At 44.1% G+C, this 20,768-nt stretch overlaps 1 protein-coding gene and 1 long non-coding RNA gene across 2 annotated transcripts in view; both read left to right on the top strand.

Annotated features, from left to right (window-relative positions):
• The window catches only part of LOC307246261 (monocarboxylate transporter 2), a 27,011-nt gene extending 20,136 nt beyond the window's left edge, over nucleotides 1-6,875 (top strand). Inside the window, exons 3-5 of the mRNA XM_080022142.1 lie at nucleotides 2,611-2,754; nucleotides 3,069-3,875; nucleotides 5,389-6,875. Coding sequence (XP_079878268.1) covers nucleotides 2,611-2,754; nucleotides 3,069-3,875; nucleotides 5,389-5,765 — 1,328 coding nt within the window. The 3' untranslated portion in view covers nucleotides 5,766-6,875. The remainder of the gene's footprint in view (nucleotides 1-2,610; nucleotides 2,755-3,068; nucleotides 3,876-5,388) is intronic.
• A 203-nt stretch (nucleotides 6,876-7,078) lies between these two features.
• Nucleotides 7,079-12,510, top strand: LOC307246713. Its single transcript, XR_013844709.1, has 2 exons — nucleotides 7,079-7,221; nucleotides 12,255-12,510. It is a non-coding gene; the product is annotated as an uncharacterized lncRNA (long non-coding RNA).
• Nucleotides 12,511-20,768: the final 8,258 nt, after the last annotated feature.

Raw genomic sequence — 20,768 nt, 5'->3', positions numbered from 1 at the left:
GACCGTGGTCAATGTGTTTCCTGCGGCTGTGCCTTCCTATATTAAATTCTCCTGGAAACTCATTACAACTTACATTTCAATATGTGTCGCGTCTTCCTTTTTGGAATCTAGGCGTTTGGAGGTTATATTTAGCGTCTGGTATAAGCCTGTTTCGGCCGAGGTAAAGCTCCGGCTCGGGGGCTTCCTACCTCCCGTGGGCCGGTCCCTGTGGGGTCTACGGCGGGAGGGGCGGGAGGGGCGGGTGGGGGGGTTGGGGGGTCGGATCACAGCCACGGATGCAAATGAGCCCAGATTTGTTTCCTCAAGGTCAAATGAGAAATTGGAAAAAAAAAAAAGTAATGGGTGATAAAAATAATAATAGTAAATAAGAGTAAAAAGTCAGTTATACTTTTTAAAATGAGTGGTTTTAGGTTATGTAAATTTTCCCATTTTAAAATGAAAAACTGACTTGTTCATGTTAATTCTTTGGAAGCTTGGATGCAAGTATCCTGTGCACAGAATAACACTTTGTATATTCTGTATATTTATACATATTTGGCCACTGTTATACTGTTATGTATTTGTGGCTATTTTATTTTTATTTCTTATTAATTTCATTGCATTATATTCAATTATATTGTAGTATTTTATTTCTTATTTTTCAGACTGACAAGCTTATTTTTTAAGGTTAATGATAAATATCTGCATAGAAAAGCACCGATCCTTCGATATGAAAATGTACTTATATGTACAAATATACAAAGTGTGATTATGATTATTTCACTGAAGATTTATGCCCAAAATATGCCTTATTGATGTTAATATTCAGCATGGAAGATATGGTATTTGTATATATATTATTATTATTATTATTATATTTAGTGACCCACAACTCTCCATAGGTGTGAATGATATTTGATATTTGACCCAGTGGGGGAAGCTTGTGATTTCTATTGTTTATTGAAAATAAATAACCTGTCGGCAATTATCTCCGGTTACATTTTTTTTTTTTCGGGTTCAGGCGTCTCCGCCCGAGTGACGGTTCTCGTCGCTATCTTCACACTCACTCACTTACTATATGAATGTGATTAAGGAGGCAACGTTTGGCAACGAGTGGCTCCCCGCAGATCCTGCGGGGAGCCACTCACACACACCAATGGAGTTGAGAGCGCGGCGTGCGGCGTGCGGCGTGCGGCGTGCGGCGTGCGGCGTGCGGCGTGCGGCGTGCGGCGTGCGGCGTGCGGCGTGCGGCGTGAGCTGTGCCGGAGGGGCGTGGCTGTGAGCTGTCCTGGAGGGGCGTGGCTGTGAGCTGTCCTGGAGGGGCGTGGCTGTGAGCTGTCCTGGAGGGGCGTGGCTGTGAGCCGTGCTGGAGGGGCGTGGCTGTGAACTGTGTTGGAGGGGCGTGGCTGCTGTGCTGGAGGGGCGTGGCTGTGAGCCGGAGGGGCGCGGCTGTGAGCTGTGCTGGAGGGGCGTGGCCGTGAGCTGGAGGGGCGTGGCTGTGAGCCGCACTGGATGGGCGTGGCTGTGAGCTGACCTGGAGGGGCGTGGCTGTGAGCTGACCTGGAGGGGCGTGGCTGTGAGCTGACCTGGAGGGGCGTGGCTGTGAGCTGTCGATGAACTGCCGTTCGCGGCCCCGTGTGAGCGCACAACCCCATGTCGTATTTCTGTTTCTATTCCCGTCCTTCCTTGTAGCTGGAAAGGTTCGGTTTGGCCATGAGTGACGGTGGAGCCTGGAGCCTCGGACTGAAGCAGATCAGGGTGGTGCTGCAGTGGAACCAACATGGTCGCTGCTATTATTAGAGGCTGAGTTCAGTCAAATGGGCTTAACTCATGAAGCACTTACTCTGGTACACCGCACACTGTCAACACTGGAACCGTGTCAACACTCAAACCGTGTCAACACTAAAACCCTGTCAACACTAGAACCGTGTCAACACTAGAACCCTGTCAACACTCGAACCCTGTCAACACTAGTGTTGACAGGGTTCTAGAGTCGACATGTATCTGATGTTTACAACGTACATGTTTAGATATACACACATCCGGGTGGGGACACCTGCGTCCTCTGTTTGCAGAGACGACATCTTTCAACCTCCAGGCAAGAAGGTTTAGACTTCACCACGTTAACGCAGCGGTTATTGACCTCTAAATGGAGGATTGACAGGGAGAAGTTAATATACAAATACCAAAGACGCAAGATTACTGGAGTAAAAGTACCACATTGACGTTTCTACTTAAGTAAAAGTATACAAGTACTTGCTCTTAAATGTATTTCAAGCATTTAAAGTTCACGTACTGGTCCTTTCCAGTGCCCTGATATAACACTACCCGTGACATGCCAGGACTTGTACTCTATGAGGTAAGTACTGGAGGTAAGTTAAGTCAAGGTTCATTTGGGAGGATTGAAATGTGTATTTAATACAACCCAGACAATTAATACTATTATATAATGATAGAAGCCAGAATCGCAATTGTGGCGGCGCCCCGGAGCTTACTGTGCGTAATCGCCGGGTGTCATAACATTTCACTGCATATATGTATGACCGTATGTATGTATGTGACAAATAACCTCTTGAACGTGTACCTGTATTTGTGTTTAATGTGATATATTTCTGTGTGTGTTACTTCCAGGCCCCATCAGCAGCATCCTGGTGAACCGCTACGGCTGCCGTCCCATAATGATCATGGGCGGCTTCCTGTGCTCCCTCGGTATGATCTTGGCGTCGTTCTGCAACACGGTGATCCAGCTCTACCTCTGCATCGGGGTAATCGGCGGTGAGTCCCTCCCATTTTCATCCAAAGCCAATTTCACCCAAACAAAAACAACTTGACACATTTGACATGACATTACAGAATATTTCGCAAATTTAGGTAACTGACCAAAGAAAACCATCTCCTGTTACTGTCTGCGGGTCCAGTAGATCATTAAAAGGACGGTTCCTCACCCCTTTGAATTTTCCTATAGAGACAATATTGAAAAATCCCAAAATTGGAACTATCATCAGGAGAATGCTCAGGGGATACTAAAACAGAATTGTAAAATATGTGCGCTGACTAGCAAACGGGCTGAAACCTCCACCTTCCTCCAGGGCTCGGCCTGGCCTTCAACCTGCAGCCGGCGCTGACCATGATCGGGAAGTATTTCTACAAGAAGCGTCCCATCGCCAACGGGATGGCCATGGCCGGCAGCCCCGTGTTCCTCAGCACCTTGGCACCCTTCAACCAGTACCTGTTCAACTCCTACGGCTGGAGGGGGAGCTTCCTGATCCTGGGCGGCCTGCTGCTCAACTGCTGCGTGGCCGGGGCCCTCATGCGGCCCCTGGGGCCCCCGCCATCCCGCAAGGACGAGGAGCTGAGCGTAGCCTTGGCAGCCTCCACCACCAAGCAGGAGAAGCTGAGCGCCTGGGAGACGGTCAACAAGTACCTGGACCTGTCGCTCTTTAAGCACCGCGGCTTCCTCATCTACCTGTCCGGGAACGTCATCATGTTCCTGGGCTTCTTCGCGCCCATCGTCTTCCTGGCTGCCTACGCCAAGGACATGGGCGTGGACGAGTACTCGGCCGCCTTCCTGCTGTCCATCCTGGCCTTCGTCGACATGTTCGCCCGGCCCTCCATGGGGCTGCTGGCCAACACGCGCTGGATCCGCCCGAGGATCCAGTATTTCTTCACCTTCGCCGTGCTCTACAACGGCGTGTGCCACGTCCTCTGCCCCCTGGCAGACAGCTACAACGGGCTGGTGGTCTACGCCATCTTCTTCGGCTTTGCCTTCGGCATGGTCAGCTCGGTGCTGTTCGAGACCCTCATGGACCTGGTGGGGGCACAGAGGTTCTCCAGCGCCGTGGGGTTGACCACCATCGTGGAGTGCTGCCCTGTCCTGCTGGGTCCACCCATAGCAGGTACCGTACGCTCCACTAGCGGGCAGACTAACGGCTTAACGAGGCAAAAAGATGTCAGGATTATGGAAAAAAATGTTTTGGGGCAGCGCACATACTATCAGTGGTGAGAAAATCAAGAAAATCAATATGAAATTTTGTTTTTATGAATGCATTATTTGGAGTATCGGCCTAAAACTTGAGCACAACAATGCTTACTGAGCTAAAATTCACACGGAAAAATCTGAAAATTGAACCATGAGATGATGAGATGACCCTATGGTGAAAATGTTGGGGGTATGAAGAATCTGGAAATATAGAAAATATTGAAACAAAAGCAAGATTTTGATGGCAAAGTATGCTCACATCTTAATGGGCTTCATTGACGAATATGTGCGTGGAAAAGTTCTGACCTTGTGCAAAAGAGCTGGATATGCAAAGTCAGCATCAGATTCAAGACATGTGAACCATTCTAGATCAGCTAATTAGCATAAACCAGGCCTCCATTTCTCCATATAAGAACCTTCCTGGTTCCGGCACAGGTTGGTTTGTCTGGTGACTGAGCTGCTGCGGTTTATTACATAACAATAGAATGAAAATACCAATAATTAATAATAAAAGAAGGGCTTCTCTTGCCAGTGGAAAGCGGCTGATCGGGTATTGATCACTCTCAGTAAACAGATCCTGGCAATGGCTAAAGATGTGCATCCAGCAATATCCATGAAGTGAAAATATGCCATTGTCAAACCTGCTTGGAGATGAATATCAATACTTTATATCCTGCATGTGTAAAGTCAAACCACTGTGCACTGTAACGATCACTGTTTCCCAAAGCCCATATCCTGAAATGTCTTGTTTTGTCCACAACCCAAAGATGTTCAGTTTACTGTCACACAGGACTAAAGAAAGCAGAAAATATTTACATTTAAGAAATTGGAATCAGAGAACTTCTCAAGAAATTACTCAAGCGATTAATCGATTATCAAAATAGTTGGTGATTAATGGACTAATCATTGTAGCTCTATTTGTGATCACACCTCCGTCGACTTAAAGTAAAGGACCCCAAAAGTTAGGCAAGTGATAACGCACAGCTAGCGGTCGCTATCGCAAAATATGCCAAAATGACCGTCCGGCCGCACGTTATCCAGCTTATTACACGGCTAGTTACTCACTAGAAGAATACATTGAGACTGAATACTCACAAGAACATAGCAAACTATCAACCAACCAACAAGGAAACCCGATCCCTGCATTTAGCGAACCTGCTTGCTGCTATTTCTGTGAAATTCCTCATTCATCTCTATAAGTCTTCCATTGTAGTTTCTGTGTAGCGTCACAAAATGGCGGCACGAGCTCATGTAAGCATTAGCACGTAGGCCGAGCGAAACAAGGGACGTGAATCCAGGCCGAGAAGTGGTTGCCGTAACAATGGTCATTATTCAGAAAGAACTGACCGCTGAGTGCCGGTATAAACCAATCGGTATTCCACCGAGCCGTGTCGTGTAACTCACCCTTTTTTAAACCTTCTTTCTCGCAGGGAAGCTGGTGGACATCACCAAGAGCTACAAGTACATGTACTTTTGCTGCGGCGTGGTGGTGATCGTGGCCGCCATCTGGCTCTTCATCGGCAACTTCATCAACTACAGACTGCTGGAGCGCGAGCGCAAGCAGGCCGACATGTACAAGCGGACCGAGACCGAGGACCCGGACAGCGTGCGGTACCGGAAGGGGCCTGAAGAGGGCTCCAAAGCCGTGGAGGCGGAGCTTGACGACAAAGAGAAGGAGGGCCAGAAGGACGGTCAGGGGGACGGCCAGAAGGACGGTCAGGAGGACGGCCAGAAGGACGGTCAGGAGGACGGCCAGAAGGACGGTCAGGAGGACGGTCAGCCGATGCAACGGGAGACCAACATCTAGACCGTCCCCGCATCGTCCAACAAAGAAAAACCCAAATACCCTGAAAACTGCCACCGCCACCGCCACCATCAAACTCGGAGCCGGGAGGTGCCCGGAGGTCCACAAATACCAAACTGCCAAAGTTGTCAACCGTGCTGTGAGACGTTGCCGGGCATATCTGACTTTTTCACATGGACCGCTGACGATGTCACCCGGAGAAAGGTGCTTGGGGGGGAATCGTCTTAATCTAAAAAGGAAGCACGGCACCCTTCCTGCATCGAGGGCCTGCAGCTCCACACGGCCGACTCATCTGTTCTGCTCCGAGGGCCACCGCAAATTTAAAGATCAGCCACTGGAGGTCGTCCCAAATTTACTAGAGGTCACGCCAATGTACCGGGGAGGGTCTCAGCAAACCGACCACTGGGCACCTTTCAAAATTGTTCTCAGGAGGACACCAAATACGAGAACGTCTGATCAGGTTCCTCCACCCGTCGATGCGTGGGATTTGGGCCCCGGGGTGATGGGGGCACCGATCACCTGAAAACAAAGTCCCGTTGCACTGTTTCTTAATTAGGAACTAGTGGCAAAAAAAGCCAATAAATAGATAAACCAGAACCAAGGTCGAGACGAACAGATGAGTTCATGGCTGCTGACGCTTCCAACACTGCAGTTGTGCCACCACCTGCACCACCTGCACCACCCACCGGTGCCCGTACTCTGAGCTCACACATGCTGCTGCACCTAAAGGTTGTATCAGTAAGGCTCCACCAAAAACACCCTCTCGTCGTCGCCGACCGCGGGGACGGCTGAAGATGCTCGGGTTGGGGCGCTCTCCGTCCGACCTCCAACCTGTCTCCGCCGCCTCGCCCCGCCCGCCCCGTTTCTGATCCGACGGCGGTCGACGGTCTGCGTCACGTCCGTACAAAGACCTAACCCGGCGTTCAGCTCCTCCAAACCCCCCTTTTTTTAGGTGTTCTACTGTTTTGTTTTGTTTTTTGGGGGGGGGGGTCGACCCCACTGATACGACCTTTAGAAAGAAGTAAACAAGAGAACGGCCATGTTTAGTCCAAAAGCATCCCTGGTGTATCAGTGTGTAATGAATGGGTGGATGGATGGATGAATTAATGGGTGGATTTACTTTCCATGTATCTCGTCCTCTGAGCCTTAAGGAGATCAAGACGACCAAAAACCACCCCCCCCCCCCCCCCCCCAAAGAAGGGGGTTTGGAACCAAACAAAACATGAGCCCACGAGCAATACACTGTTTTATTTGATTTTCTAACTTTATTTTTTTTAACTTTATTTTTCTTTGACTTTTGATGCAGTCATGGCCAGAGCCAAGAGTCTTTCTGGGCATCGCTGAGTGACGCTTTGCCTTAAATACCATTGGTTCCGTGAGGCGTCGCCGGCGGAGTCGGTTGAAGCTGTTGCCGGGAAACCTGCCGACGGAGCCGCCTTTCATTTGGTTTTCCGTGGCGGTATTTATCCAATTCAAAAATCCGAACCTAACCAACATTAATTCTGTTTAATTAATATTGAGGCTGTTAATGAGGTGACGCTAACACGACTACCACGATGACCATTGTTTATTTACCTGTTGTGATGTCACGCCCGCGCCGCTGTGACAGACGGGGGTTTAAAGGGTGGGATCGTCATTTTTATTTTTATTTATTTTATTTTCTTTTTCAAATTTTCTTTTAAAATGTCGGTTCCCATCGTTTACAACTGTTTGTAACAGGACCCCGCTGAGCGCATTGCTGCCGGGAAGCGTGCCGCTCTGCTGCAGCTGCTCGCCGGGCCCCAATGCGCTTCAATGGGGCAAACGTTTAAGCCTTAGATAAACATGCTGTATCTATGTTTTGAAAGCGGGACACTCACATTCTAGTCACTTAGTCTATTTATTTTTATTTTTTCATCATGTTTCGAATAACAGCTATATCACACTTTATTTAAAAAATGCCTTTGTCCCAATAGAGAGCGAAACGCTGGCTACGGCAGGTTGCCAGTAGGGAGCGACGCTACTTCCTGTTTCTTGTCCCGTACGAGCCAAAGGAGTCACTGAAACCCCGAACAAAGTGTTTGACTTCCTCTCTCCAAAACGGGCGTGTCTACGTGTGTTGCTTAGAAAATAGATGGTAGCAAACTACGCATTTCATCGGATCTTTATGGGTTAAACTCAGCTAGAAACAGGAAGTTGCGTCACTTCCTTCTGGCAACGAGCTGCAGCTGACGTCACGCTCTGGAAGTACTGCCGCGGCTACAAAAAAAGTTGTTTTAAATAAAATTCCATATTGCCTATAATGTGAGTTTCCTGTTTTTTAAAAGGAGCTCTATCTTTTATTTTAATTTTTAATTTTTATTTTTTTAAAGGCTTTTTTAAACGTTTGCCCCATTGGACTGCATTGAAGCCCAGTGAGAAGCTGCAGCAGAGCGGTACGCTCCTCAATGCCAACGTGTTCTGCCAGGTTGTTGCTACAGTATGAACAGTTCTAAATGATGGAAACCAACATCGTAATAATAATCATACCAGAGGTTGAAAATAGTGTATTGATCCTTTCAATGAATTGTTAAGGAAATTTAATTATAATTTTTTTCCGTAGATGTAATTACACGTGTGCACTAAACTATGAAGTATTTCAAAGTGTCATCATTTCAATCGCATCAGATCCCTTTTCATTTGGAATGTGCATTTCTTTTTTTTTTCTTTTTTTTTTTTATCGACTCTGGGTCTGCGAACCACTTCCAGGAACTCTCGCCCTGTTTTTTGGGGGTATTTTTAGATGAATCTATTCAGGCTCTCGTCCAGATGTCCGATTAAATTTCCCTCACAAAAAAAAAAACCAACAAAAAAACAAACAAAAAAAAAGTTCAAATGGATTTTTCCGTTCTTTCTAAAGAGCTAAGTTGATTTTCCTTATTTGTAGATGAATTTGGCTTTGGGCTGCGTCAACCCGACCAAACGTTTTTTCTGGCTTTCGCACCATGAATCACTTCTTGGGGGAAAATAGGTCTTTTTGTCCCAGACATCTGTTGTCGTGACCTTAAAAATCCATTTTGATTAAGACCGTTGTTCTCGGTTTGACCGCGATCCTAAAAAAAAAAAAAAAGAAAGCAAATCCGTGGTACGATCCGATCCCACCAAGATTCACTTCATTCGCCCTCGGTTTCAAGGTCGCTCAGCGGCTGGTGCGCCGACCCACAATGCACCTGGCTCGCCGCCGGCACGCTCGCGCAAAACTTCATGTTTTTTTTATGGATACCTCCAAGTTGACGTTTCTTTCCAATGTTTGGACCTAGTTGCTTCACATTTTGGACGGGAATCGCGCTGTCGAGCTTTATCTTAATTTCTCAGTTCAATATATTTATCAATCGCATATAAGTATATGATAAATTATGAATATATTTAAATATATGTAAATTATATTCAGCTGTATGAGTGAGTCCATCCAGTGCACTTCTAAATGAGGGAATCAATTCTTTTTTTTTTTTTGACCAAATCACACTCAGTACATAGCACTGCCCCCCTGCTGGTTGTCAAACGACATGACCAATATGGAACTCACAAGTTTCTCCTTAACACTGTTTGGAAATAACAACTTGTTTTCCAAAGATTCTGTTTGGGGGGAAAAAAAAAAAATGTGATGAACTCAAAACGCTCGCTGGAAGTGCTCGCGGAGTTCTCCCGTCACACCAGAGTGCGATGGAGCCGAAGGAGAGAATCCTTCCTATGCAAAAATATGAACGTGTGGCTGATGAATGCATGGATAGTAATATCTTCACATACTGTAATAACTTGTGTATTTCATAAACATGGTAAAGGTGGATTCCGTTGAATTTCACTATTTTCACTCCTCCCCCATGGAAGTGAGCATGGGTACATTTGTATATTACCCCCATAACCCTAAAAATCAAAAATCTACTCAAAAAAAATAAAAAATAAAAAAAGGTAAATTATTTTATATACATTAAATTGGGAGAAATTTTGGAAATTGGCTGAGGATATGTCAGTGAAATTATCTTTTTTTTTTTTTTTTTTTTTTGGATCCACAAAAAATAAAAATAAAAAGATGTGAAAATGAACTTGAAAAAATTAAAAAGTCATGTTGAATATGTTGATTTTAAACACCATGATAATCATAATAGGACACGCGTCTAGCTGCCAGATTACGTGTCGAAATTGAGGTTTTCAAAACGTATTCGGTCACAAAGAATAGCCGTTTTATTTTATTCTAATAGCGATAACGTTCCGTTTCTTCCAGCTTCAGAACAGACTCAGGTCATTTCATGAATATCTGAATCCTTGAAATCAAAGGAAAAAAGGAAAGGTAGAATTTTCGTAGAAAAGTTGGGGAATAATCATGAAGGTGTAACATCTTTATTCAAATTGTAATGAACATGCAGTGTATTGTAAAAAAAAAAAAAACACATCAAAAATGACTTTTTTTTGGTTTGTTTGTTTGTTTGTTTTTCTGGTAGAATGACATTTGGGTGTTTTTAAATATCCTTTTTGTGTGATTTGTCCCGGGACCAAAGGAGTGTAGGAATCACAGCCGTCATCACCAAAATGCAATTTTTTATTTTATTTTTTTTAAATTCAGCCGTTAACCCATTAACTGCTGGAAAACACAGATGCACCATTAGCCTTATCAGCTACTTTGCTTAACACCTGTTTTATTTTCTTTCTTCCTATTTTGTGTGTATTTTAAAGCGAGGAACTTGTTTGGATTTGATTAATCGTCCAAAAAATTCAAAAAAGGTCAAATTTCAATGAATGTCGGGTCGGCAAAACCCCTCCGGTTTATGCAGCTTTACTCCACATGACTGAAACGCATATGACCGCTGTTCGGAAATGTTGACCAACGACTGTACGCTCTAAAATTTTGGGTTCTGGCTTTTTACTTTAAATGTGCTGAATGGAAAACGTACGTCCTTGTGCAGCTTTAAGAGTTCGGGCGAATCCAAACAGGAAATGGAAAATCCGCAAACCAAGCGGCTCGCTCTGCGGTCCGGGTTTCCATGGCAGCTTCGGTCGTGACGGTGTCGGCCCCTCTGTTTGTTGGGACCGCATGTGAAAAGTGTGTCGAACCCTGTGTCTGAAATGGCTGAATACTAGTATGCTATTAAGTCGTACGCCAAATGAATGCGTTGCGCTGCTTAACGTTGCTATGTGCCATGCTTGACCACCAGAGGGAGCACTAGTCTAATAACCCAAACAAAGCAGGGCTGCGTCCAAAATGACGCACTAGTATGCATCAACATATACTGTACATACATGTTGTACTGTATGTAGTAGTATGTATACTATTTGCAGTATATAGCACTCAAAAATGGCCTACGACATACTACGCCATTTCAGATGCAGGGAGAATGGGGGGGGGTGTTTTTATGCACTTGAATAGTACCATGCTAACCCGGAAATGGCATATTGCGTACTACACAATGTTCTACATGCAGTATGTAGTACTCTGAAAGGGCGTACTGCGCCATTTTGGACGTGGGAAGAATATGAAGTGTTTCCAAACACTAAGCAAATGGCATTCTTCAGCCCAAAATGGAGTGCTACGCTTCGAAATTAGATAACACTGTAAAATGGAGTATATAGTACATAGAATACCATTTCGGACGCAGGGAGTGTGTTTAAATAGTGTTTTTCTGCACTTTGCGAGTAGCATCCTGAGCCCAAGATGGCGTATGTAATATGAATTCTGTCATTTTGGATGCAGTGAGAGTGTGCAGAGTGTTGCACTTAGCGAGTAGCATCCTTAGCCCAAAATGTCGTACTGTGCTCCGAGATGACAGATAGTACAATATATAGTCGGCCACAGATGATACAGTATTTTTCATATCTTTTACAAAGAGCCCTTTTTGTTTCGGGTAAAAGATCGGCCGTATGGAAAGTGGTCTCGCTACTGGGAGGCGTGTTCTGTAAATCCCTTCTAGAAGAATCTATTAATAATCAATACCGGTAAAATAGTCAGTGGTGTTGGGCTGCTGAGCGTTCCCGTGCCTTACTGTGCTGAACTGAAGGGATCTAGAAACGTCCCCGCTTTCCCCCGACGGACCAAAACCACCTTGTTATAATGTGAGTAGTGATCACTGTGTTGTGGGGGCGGTGTGGTTCAAGCAGCCACCTCTGGTGCCGGGCCCGATTACCTCCACCCCCAGAGAGGTGTGGCTGCTTAAACCCCACCATGCCCACACCAAAATCGCTATTCCCGCCTGTCTGTCACGTGCGCAGCTCCACGCTACTGCTGTTTTCCCGGATCCAAACAGTGATAACGAAACAGTCGTCAGAGCCATGTGCTACTTCGAGGACCGACGCCCACCACAGGGACCTGGCACGTCTCCACCGACACCGGCTTGTTTTGTGTCCACTCTGTTTTGAGCGTCAATTCTTTGTTGTGACACAAACCAAACCCCTTACACTTAATTAACCCAATTAGCGTCGCGCTGATGTGTTCAAAGTCGACACATTTATCATTGTTCTGCACTGTTGTTTAACCCCGTCCAGTCCCAGTCCCACTCCAGTCCAAGTCCTCCCAGTCCAGTCCAGTCCCTTCCCAGTAGCAGCCACGCCCAGGGAAGGAATGTTGTGTTTAATCCTCAGATGGTTCTTCCACTACCTCTGCAAACTGCTCCTGTCAGAGATGGAGCAGCACGGGTCCAGAGCTCATTCATCCTGCTCTGTTGTTTTCTTTATTTTGTGAATATAATAGAATGTAATGGATCCCATACTGTAGCTCAATAAAGTATATATGCACACGTCACCGTGCCAACTGTTGTTTGTTTTAAATTACTGGATATAAAAAGTACAACAAAATAATATATGATGATGATGATGATGATAATAATAATATACTTCAACGTACTTTATGACAATATACATTTCATAAATGTGTGTGTGTGTGTGTGTGTGTGTGTACATACATACAGAACATACTGTTGGAGAATTCTCACTGTGTGGTCGGTGGTCGGTTAATCTGCTCGCTACAGTAAAACAGAGTATTAAAGATATTCTGCAGAATAAAGAGAAAGATACAGCCATGTTTCCAAACAGTGGTTTGATCAGTCTGCCCCTGCTTCTGCCGAAGAGAGCTTTTTACCGATGGTTGTGTGCCATTATGAGACAAGCCATGTGATTGGCTGTTGCCTTCAGTAACAGCTGAGAAAATGTTTTAACAAAGAAAAACATTGAACACTAATCGGTGCCGGGAAAGCCTACGTTGAGTGTTTTCACAAATAGTGATTTTACGAGCTAGAAAAACAAAGATAATGATTAAAACAGTTGTGAACCATTGGTCAGCGTGTCATTAACAGGATAGGGTTAGGGTTGAGGGTTAGGGTTGAGGGTTAGGGTTGAGGGTGCCCCCTCAATCATGTCCCTGGGTGATTCTCTCATAGAGTGTTTCAACAGTCAAACTTCGGTCACAGGAACAATGTTACTTTGCTATTAAACAAACCACAATGTTCTGTCAAGCCCCCTGGGGTTATCCTTATCTCCACACAAGGTTGAGTGAAGATGGAATGTGATCTGGTCTTTATAATACAGTGTAGCATCTGAATGAACAGTCTCTTCATATGAACTCTGAGATATATATATATATATATATATATATATATATATATATATATATATATATATATATTCTGGCACCACATATTTCGTTTTGTAAGTTAAGATCTCTCAGTTTTAGAAATCGTAACTATCCACATGTGTGAGGAGTTTGCTTTGGATACACATGGCATATTAACATATAGTACCTTTATATATGTGTAATATAAACCTAATATACATTTTTATATTAATGGATGGTTTTGCTTATGAAAATGTTTATTTCCATCATTTATACCTGTTCATAACACTACATATACACACATATATATATAACACATAAAACACTTTACTGCTGAGGAACGTACCACTCTGCTGCAGCTTCACTGCGCTTCAATGGGGCAAACGTTGAAGCCTTAAATAAGACGTTGAATCTCCTTTTCGAAAAGGGGAAACTCGTAACATTGTCCGACAGTCTTTAACTGTTATGTTTTATGGACTCTCTTTGGCCGCTTCCCTGCTGAACTGAGAGACTAGAAACATGAAGCGGTGTCGTTTCCTATACCGCCGACCTGCTGGCTGTACTGATAAGAGTGGTTCTAACAGAATGCGATGTTGTCAAACATGATAAAAAAATACATGATTGGATGTGAGCTTCCCATTTTATAACAGCAGATTTCATGTTTTGTTATTTTTTTAAGGTCGTAAACATTTGCCCCATTGAAGCACAGTGGAGCCGCAGTCGAGTGGTCCGTTTTGACAGCAACACTCTCAGCAAAGGTTACGAGCGGTTATAAATGATGGAAACCGACATTTTAAGGGGAACTCCTTGCAAAACGTGGGATAAACAAAATAACAAGTACGATCAGCACATTCTCGATCTCGCTGGTTAGTCAGGGGAATTAAGATTTAAGATAATTTAGGATGCATTCAGGGACCTCCGACACAAAGACAGACGACGGGGTTGTAGACACCACTTTATTGTAGAGAGTGGGCTGGGTGGAACAAGCCCGGAGTAGACGCATGTCACGACCTGGTCTCCTCGCCTGAGTGTGGGGGGATGGGGGTTTTACCCGTCGATCGTTGATTACTCTCACAAGCAACAGGCGTACAGCCACCCTGATCCTGGGCCCAGTTACCTAGACACAAGACAGGTGTGAGTGCTCAAACCACACCAGCCCCACACCACAAACTCTACGTGTGAAGGCAAACGTCTGAATCATGTGGAGCGGACGTTACCCGGAGTTTTCCCAGCCTGCACCCCGGTACAAAGTCCGGGGAATGTCCGATTGAACGCCATGTGCAAACAGACCAGGTGATGGCGTTCACAGCGCGCGAGTGGGCGCGTGATGTGTTGATGACGTCGTCAACATGAGACAAGCCCTTTTGCCGAGGTTGAAGAAGGGTCATTTACAGCCACAAGATCCGGGGACAAGGAAGATGAAGAAGATCATATATGTTTGTACTGCGGATACGTCCGAAGTACATGGACCATCAATGCAAAAAGAAAGTCACAATTACTGATCAGTCGGAAGCCTCGTCCGCCATCTTGAATATGATGTAAAACTCGGCAGCATAGCGCGTCACGTCCTGACTTCCGGCTTTTGAGATAATCGAAGGACATACAGACGTACAGACATACAGAGGTTCCTTCCTTTTTTAGTTGATGTAATAATATTCAGGGATTTGCCCCAAATTACAGATTTTTTTTCAACTATTTTAAATAACTTTAAACACCAAACGTGGCAGCTGAAAAACACTCAGAATGACATGACCTTCCAAATAAATACTTTTCTGATTGGTATATTGTCAATGGCCTTGACAATATAAACTTTTAAAAGACTCAATGAATGATAATTTGTAGATAGTTTATTTTTTTAATCTTGATATGACCAGAGATCTTAGAGAGATTTTAGAAAGTGACGAGCACCAAATCCGATATTTGGATATAACTGTCGGGAACTTCCAGCTGCAAGGAAACAAAGTGTGGGGAGCGCGCAGGGGTCTGAATACTTTTGAGCAGCACTGTAATGTACTGCACTGTTCCTATAATATAAATGATCTTATTTTATTTTATTATCTATGATGTCAATGAATATTTTCTGATATATCGCCCCAAAGAAACAACACGAGAGAAGAGAGGACACGGCCTCCGACAGAGAGACGGTGAGATGATGAATCTTCCCGGCAAATTCTCTGATTTTCAATTCTATTTTATTTATTTATATTCTATATTATATTCTTTTATATTTATTTCTTCATTTATATTTTATTTATTTTATTTATTGGGGGGTTCTCTCTATTTGAGATGTATTCATCTTCCTCCGTTTCCTAATTGAAGGAAACAAAAAAAAAAAATCGCTGGTGTGACCATGAGGACATATCATTTATTCCCCTTGATGACAGGTCTGCGTTTCCCAGGTCTAAGCCCCGCCCCCCTGCCCCACCCCGCCCCCTGCCCCCGCCTCCTGGGACGTGATACTGGTGGAGTTGGGACGTGATACTGGTGGAGTTGGGACGTGATACTGGTGGAGTTGGGACGTGATACTGGTGGAGATGGGAGCTGATACCGGTGGAGATAGAACTGGACGCTGGTGGAGATGGGAGCTGATGGAGCCAGCCACGGTACTGATACTTCCAGGGTTGGATCTCTGAGGGCGTAGCCGACTCTGATCGCTGGAGTGAAGTAGCTGCAGGTGATTCTGATCTGTTTGTTTTCTGTGGGAGCTCCTCGCGCTGCACCAGCACCTCCACCCCCCGACCCCCACCCCCTACATCACACCAACAAAAAAAAAAAAAACCCTGAATGTGGATTCCCAACGCGTTCCGAGCGACAGGACAAAACGCCGCTGTGACGCCGACCTCAAAGCGACGGCGCTGAAAGCACCGCCCCGAAAAATGCCTCCAACCGCGACGTCGCCTCCAAGAGCACCATCCTGTTTCAAAGATGAGTGTGGAGGAGAATCCTAAAATATGTACGTGTGCACTGTAAACCCTGACGGATGAGAAGAAGAAGAAGAAGAAGGAGAAGGAGGAGAAGAAGGAGGAGAAGAAGGAGAAGAAGAAGGAGAAGGAGGAGAAGAAGGAGAAGAAGGAGGAGAAGAAGGAGAAGGAGAAGAAGGAGAAGAAGAAGGAGAAGAAGGAGGAGAAGGAGGAGAAGAAGAAGGAGGAGAAGAAGGAGAAGAAGGAGAAGAAGAAGGAGAAGAAGGAGGAGAAGAAGAAGGAGGAGAAGAAGGAGAAGGAGAAGAAGAAGGAGAAGAAGGAGAAGAAGAACGAGAAGGAGAAGAAGGAGAAGAAGAAGGAGATGGAGAAGAAGGAGAAGAAGAAGGAGGAGAAGAAGGAGAAGAAGGAGAAGAAGAAGGAGAAGAAGGAGGAGAAGAAGAAGGAGGAGAAGAAGGAGAAGGAGAAGAAGAAGGAGAAGAAGGAGAAGAAGAACGAGAAGGAGAAGAAGGAGAAGAAGAAGGAGAAGGAGGAGAAGAAGGAGAAGAAGGAGAAGAAGAAGGAGAAGAAGGAGAAGAAGAAGGAGAAGGAGAAGAAGGAGAAGAAGAAGGAGAAGGAGGAGAAGAAGGAGAAGAAGGAGAAGAAGAACGAGAAGAAGGAGAAGAAGAACGAGAAGGAGAAGGAGAAGAAGAAGGAGGAGAAGGAGGAGAAGAAGGAGAAGAAGGAGAAGAAGAAGGAGGAGAAGAAGGAGAAGAAGGAGAAGAAGAAGGAGAAGAAGGAGAAGGAGAAGGAGAAGAAGGAGAAGGAGGAGAAGGAGGAGAAGGAGAAGAATAATTAGAAGGAGGAGGAGGAGAAGAAGAAGAAGGAGAAGAATAATGAGAAGGAGGAGGAGGAGAAGAAGAAGAAGGAGAAGAAGAAAAAGAAGGAGATGGAGGAGACAAAGAATGTGCTTGTGAAGCCTCTCAGTCTTAACTGAACCTTAACCTCCCGTCGCCCGAGGCGTCCTGACCCCAAACCACCACAGCCAAGCACCACACACTGCAGCCTGTCTCTACACCACACGCATGAACCTTTCCTCCCTTTATATTACACTGTATCATATACAGCACATATATATATATATATATGATGTGTGTATATATATATATATATATATATATATATATATATATATGATGTTTCTCCACTTTGAAGTGCTTCCATTTAACCTTCATTTAAAACTTGGTGCGGTGCGCTCCCGGCGCTCCGCCCTGACAGCTTCAGCCTTTAGAAGTGTGGAAGCGCCCGGGGCTCCGGGTGGTGTGTTCCGCAGCACATCTGTCTGCTCCGTCCTCACTCAGGAGGCGGTGCTGGTGGAGGGGGGTGGAGCTGGGTGGAGCAGGGGGTAGGCTGCTCGGCGAGAGGCCCGGCCGTGCGCTCATAGGGCTGGGATCAGCAGAATGATCTGAATCCTGACAAAGTAAATGAAGCCCTTACTGGACTGTACCACTGGGAAGACTGGGACTGAACTGGGACTGGACTGGGACTGGACTGGGAGTGAACTGGACTGGGACTAGATTGGGACTGGACTGGGACTGGACTGGGACTGGGACTGGATTGGGACTGGACTGGGATGACTGGGCGTCAACTGCACTGGGACTAGACTGGGACTGGACCCAGACTGAACTGGGAGTGAACTGGAGTGGGAGTGGATTTGGACTGGACTGGGATTAGACTGGAACTGGACTAGGACTGAACTGGACTGGACTGGACAGGGACTGGATTGGGACTGGGACTGGGATGACTGGGAGTGAACTGGACTGGGACTCGGACTGGACTGGGATGGCTGCGACTGGACTGGACTGGACTGGGAGTGAACTGGACTGGGGCTGGACTGAGACTGAACTGGGACTGGATTTAGACTGGGATTGGGACTAGATTGGGAGTGAACTGGACTAGGACTGGACTGGGACTGGGATTGGGACTGGGACTGGACTGGACTGGGATGGATTAAACAACGGTACAGAATAATGGGAAATGTCTGGTAGCACTAAATAAGCCTTCATGGAGCTGCTATAATGTATTCTGTGTCATATGTTTATTAACTTATTCATATTTTTATGATTCCAATACGGTTGGAAGCATGTGCACTTTAGGCGTAGATATTGTAATTATCTCATCAAATTGGTTCAGTTGGGGCGCGTCATCACTTTTAAGTGGTAATCTGTAAGATCTTTTGGCTTAAAAAATACACCATATTTGATATCCATTCAATATTATTCTTTAGCTGGCGCTTTATAAGAAGCAGCCATTTAGTGTCTGTGTCTTAAGTATGTTACTCCTCTAAATGCCGTTTCCATTGTTGGTGGCGGGGTCCGCCATCTCTCCGGGCAAGAATGCGCTCAGGCACCCGCAAGAAGGGAATCTGGTGGATTGGCATTTTAATTACTTAATTAAAAAAGTAATTATGTACTTAATTAATTTAAAAGGTAAATATTATATAACTATATAAAATATTAGATCAATCGTGTTTTTTAAGCAGTTTGCAAGTGGAGTCATTAATTCTATATTGTTGGTGTTAATACACAACATAATAACACATCACTGCAGCAGAATACAACGTGCGATAGGATTGAAAACAAAGGAAAGCGGTGATAACAAACTGAACGCATGAAATGAAATAAAACCTTGCATCCTGCAGGAAAACACTGTTAAATCATTTTCAAAACCACTGAATTACACGACGCCTGGATCGGCAGACATTTCATTTAGGAATCTGATTTGGCTTTGGTTTCAAGTTTAAATGATAAATTAAATGACACATATTTTCTCGTCAATTTCGTGTATCAAAGTCTAGAATACAGAGCTAACAAAAGAACCTCCTCATCAGGGAGGTGAAGAGCGACGCATGCAGGCGTCATGGCTCAGTGCGCACCTAGGGGTCGCTGTCGGCCTGGTTTTAATGCTCCGCTCCGCTCGCCGTGCGACGCGGACCTGGACGTGCGTCCTGCACGAACTTGGCTTTGGCTGAAGTTTCCTTTTTATCACCTCCGCGGTTTGAGATAAAGGAAATTGAAAAGAAATTATAGAAAAGTAACCCGAGCCTTGTGTGTTTGATCTGATGATAGTTTTTTGGGCAATTAGGGTTTGTATATATAAGCTTGTATATATATATATATACACAAGCTTAACAATTGTGATATAATACATATACATATATATTTATATATACTGTATATCATTAAGTCAATTAAAAATAATATAATAATATATTTTCTTAATATAAATAAATTGTTTTCATTTCATGACAATAAAAATGAATAATATTAATAAACATAGCTGCAGGCTGCGATTCACGGGGTCCAGTTCAGTTGTGTTACAGTTTTTTATTACAGTTTTCAGAGGTTCCATAGAAACACATTGTTTTATATCAAGATTCAACAGGTTTATTCGTCACATACATATACATACTTTCAAACATATGTGCAGTGAAATGTAATGCAACGCACCCGGTGATAACACACAATATGTCCTTGGAAAATATCTTTCTACTAGACCAAATAACTGATTCCTAAAACGTAATACAGTAAGTCGAATACTTATAGACTAAAATAAAAATATATAGAACTGCCGATGCTTTTTTGGCTTACATTATGATAAAAACGAAAACAATACTAAAATGTGCAAAAGTCAACCGGAGCGGCAGTATCGATATCGACACCAATTCCAAAATTTCCCAATTCTTCAGTCTAAAGTGTTGGACCAGTTGAACATACTTTATATATAACCAAATGAATTGTCTATAAGATTTTAGTTTTCGGGCTTTCGTGACACGCAGCACAAGATACAATTTTCCGAGTTTACTTTAAACGCAGCATCGGCTCGGGTTGTCTCTCTAGGCACAGCAAACGCTTTGCAGTCCACAGGACGCAGGACACTGGATGCCGATGACTTCCGAGAGACGGAGCTTGGACTTACATAACTTCAGATAATGATGGGTCAGACCAACGTTCTTCAACTACCAAGAAATTTGCAACCGTTTTTCCCCTAATTTCTGCCCCAAATGTAGATCCATATTGATCAAACTTGAAGGACAAGACGGCTTAAAACGTCCCGGTTCTAATGAGACCTTAACCATGTCTGTGCGTACTGCGGTTACGGCGTTTCAGATACTTTTTAGGCCAAAAAATGCCAAGATTAATAGTTATAAAAATCTGAGCCAAAACAATAATAATAATAATGATAATAATAATAATAATAATAATATAAAAAAATAATAATAATAAATAAAAATAATAATAATAACAATAATAATAACAGTAGTAATTATAATAATACATATATGTTTTTATTATTATTATTATTATTATTATTATTATTATTGTTGTTTTAATATTTTATATGAAATATATATATATATTTTTCATATATTATATCAACATATTTAAGCTTTTGAAGGTTTTATCATGTAATGTTATGTCATGGCTTTGAAAATTGAAATACTTTCCTTATACTTTCCTCCAGCATGCGGCCTCATTTTTGTTGGCCGCCTTT

The sequence above is a fragment of the Zeus faber genome (assembly GCF_960531495.2).
Source record: "Zeus faber genome assembly, chromosome: 21".
NCBI lineage: Eukaryota > Metazoa > Chordata > Actinopteri > Zeiformes > Zeidae > Zeus > Zeus faber.
The sequence above is the reverse complement of the archived record's forward strand: the minus strand, read 5'-3'. Positions and strand labels throughout refer to the sequence as shown.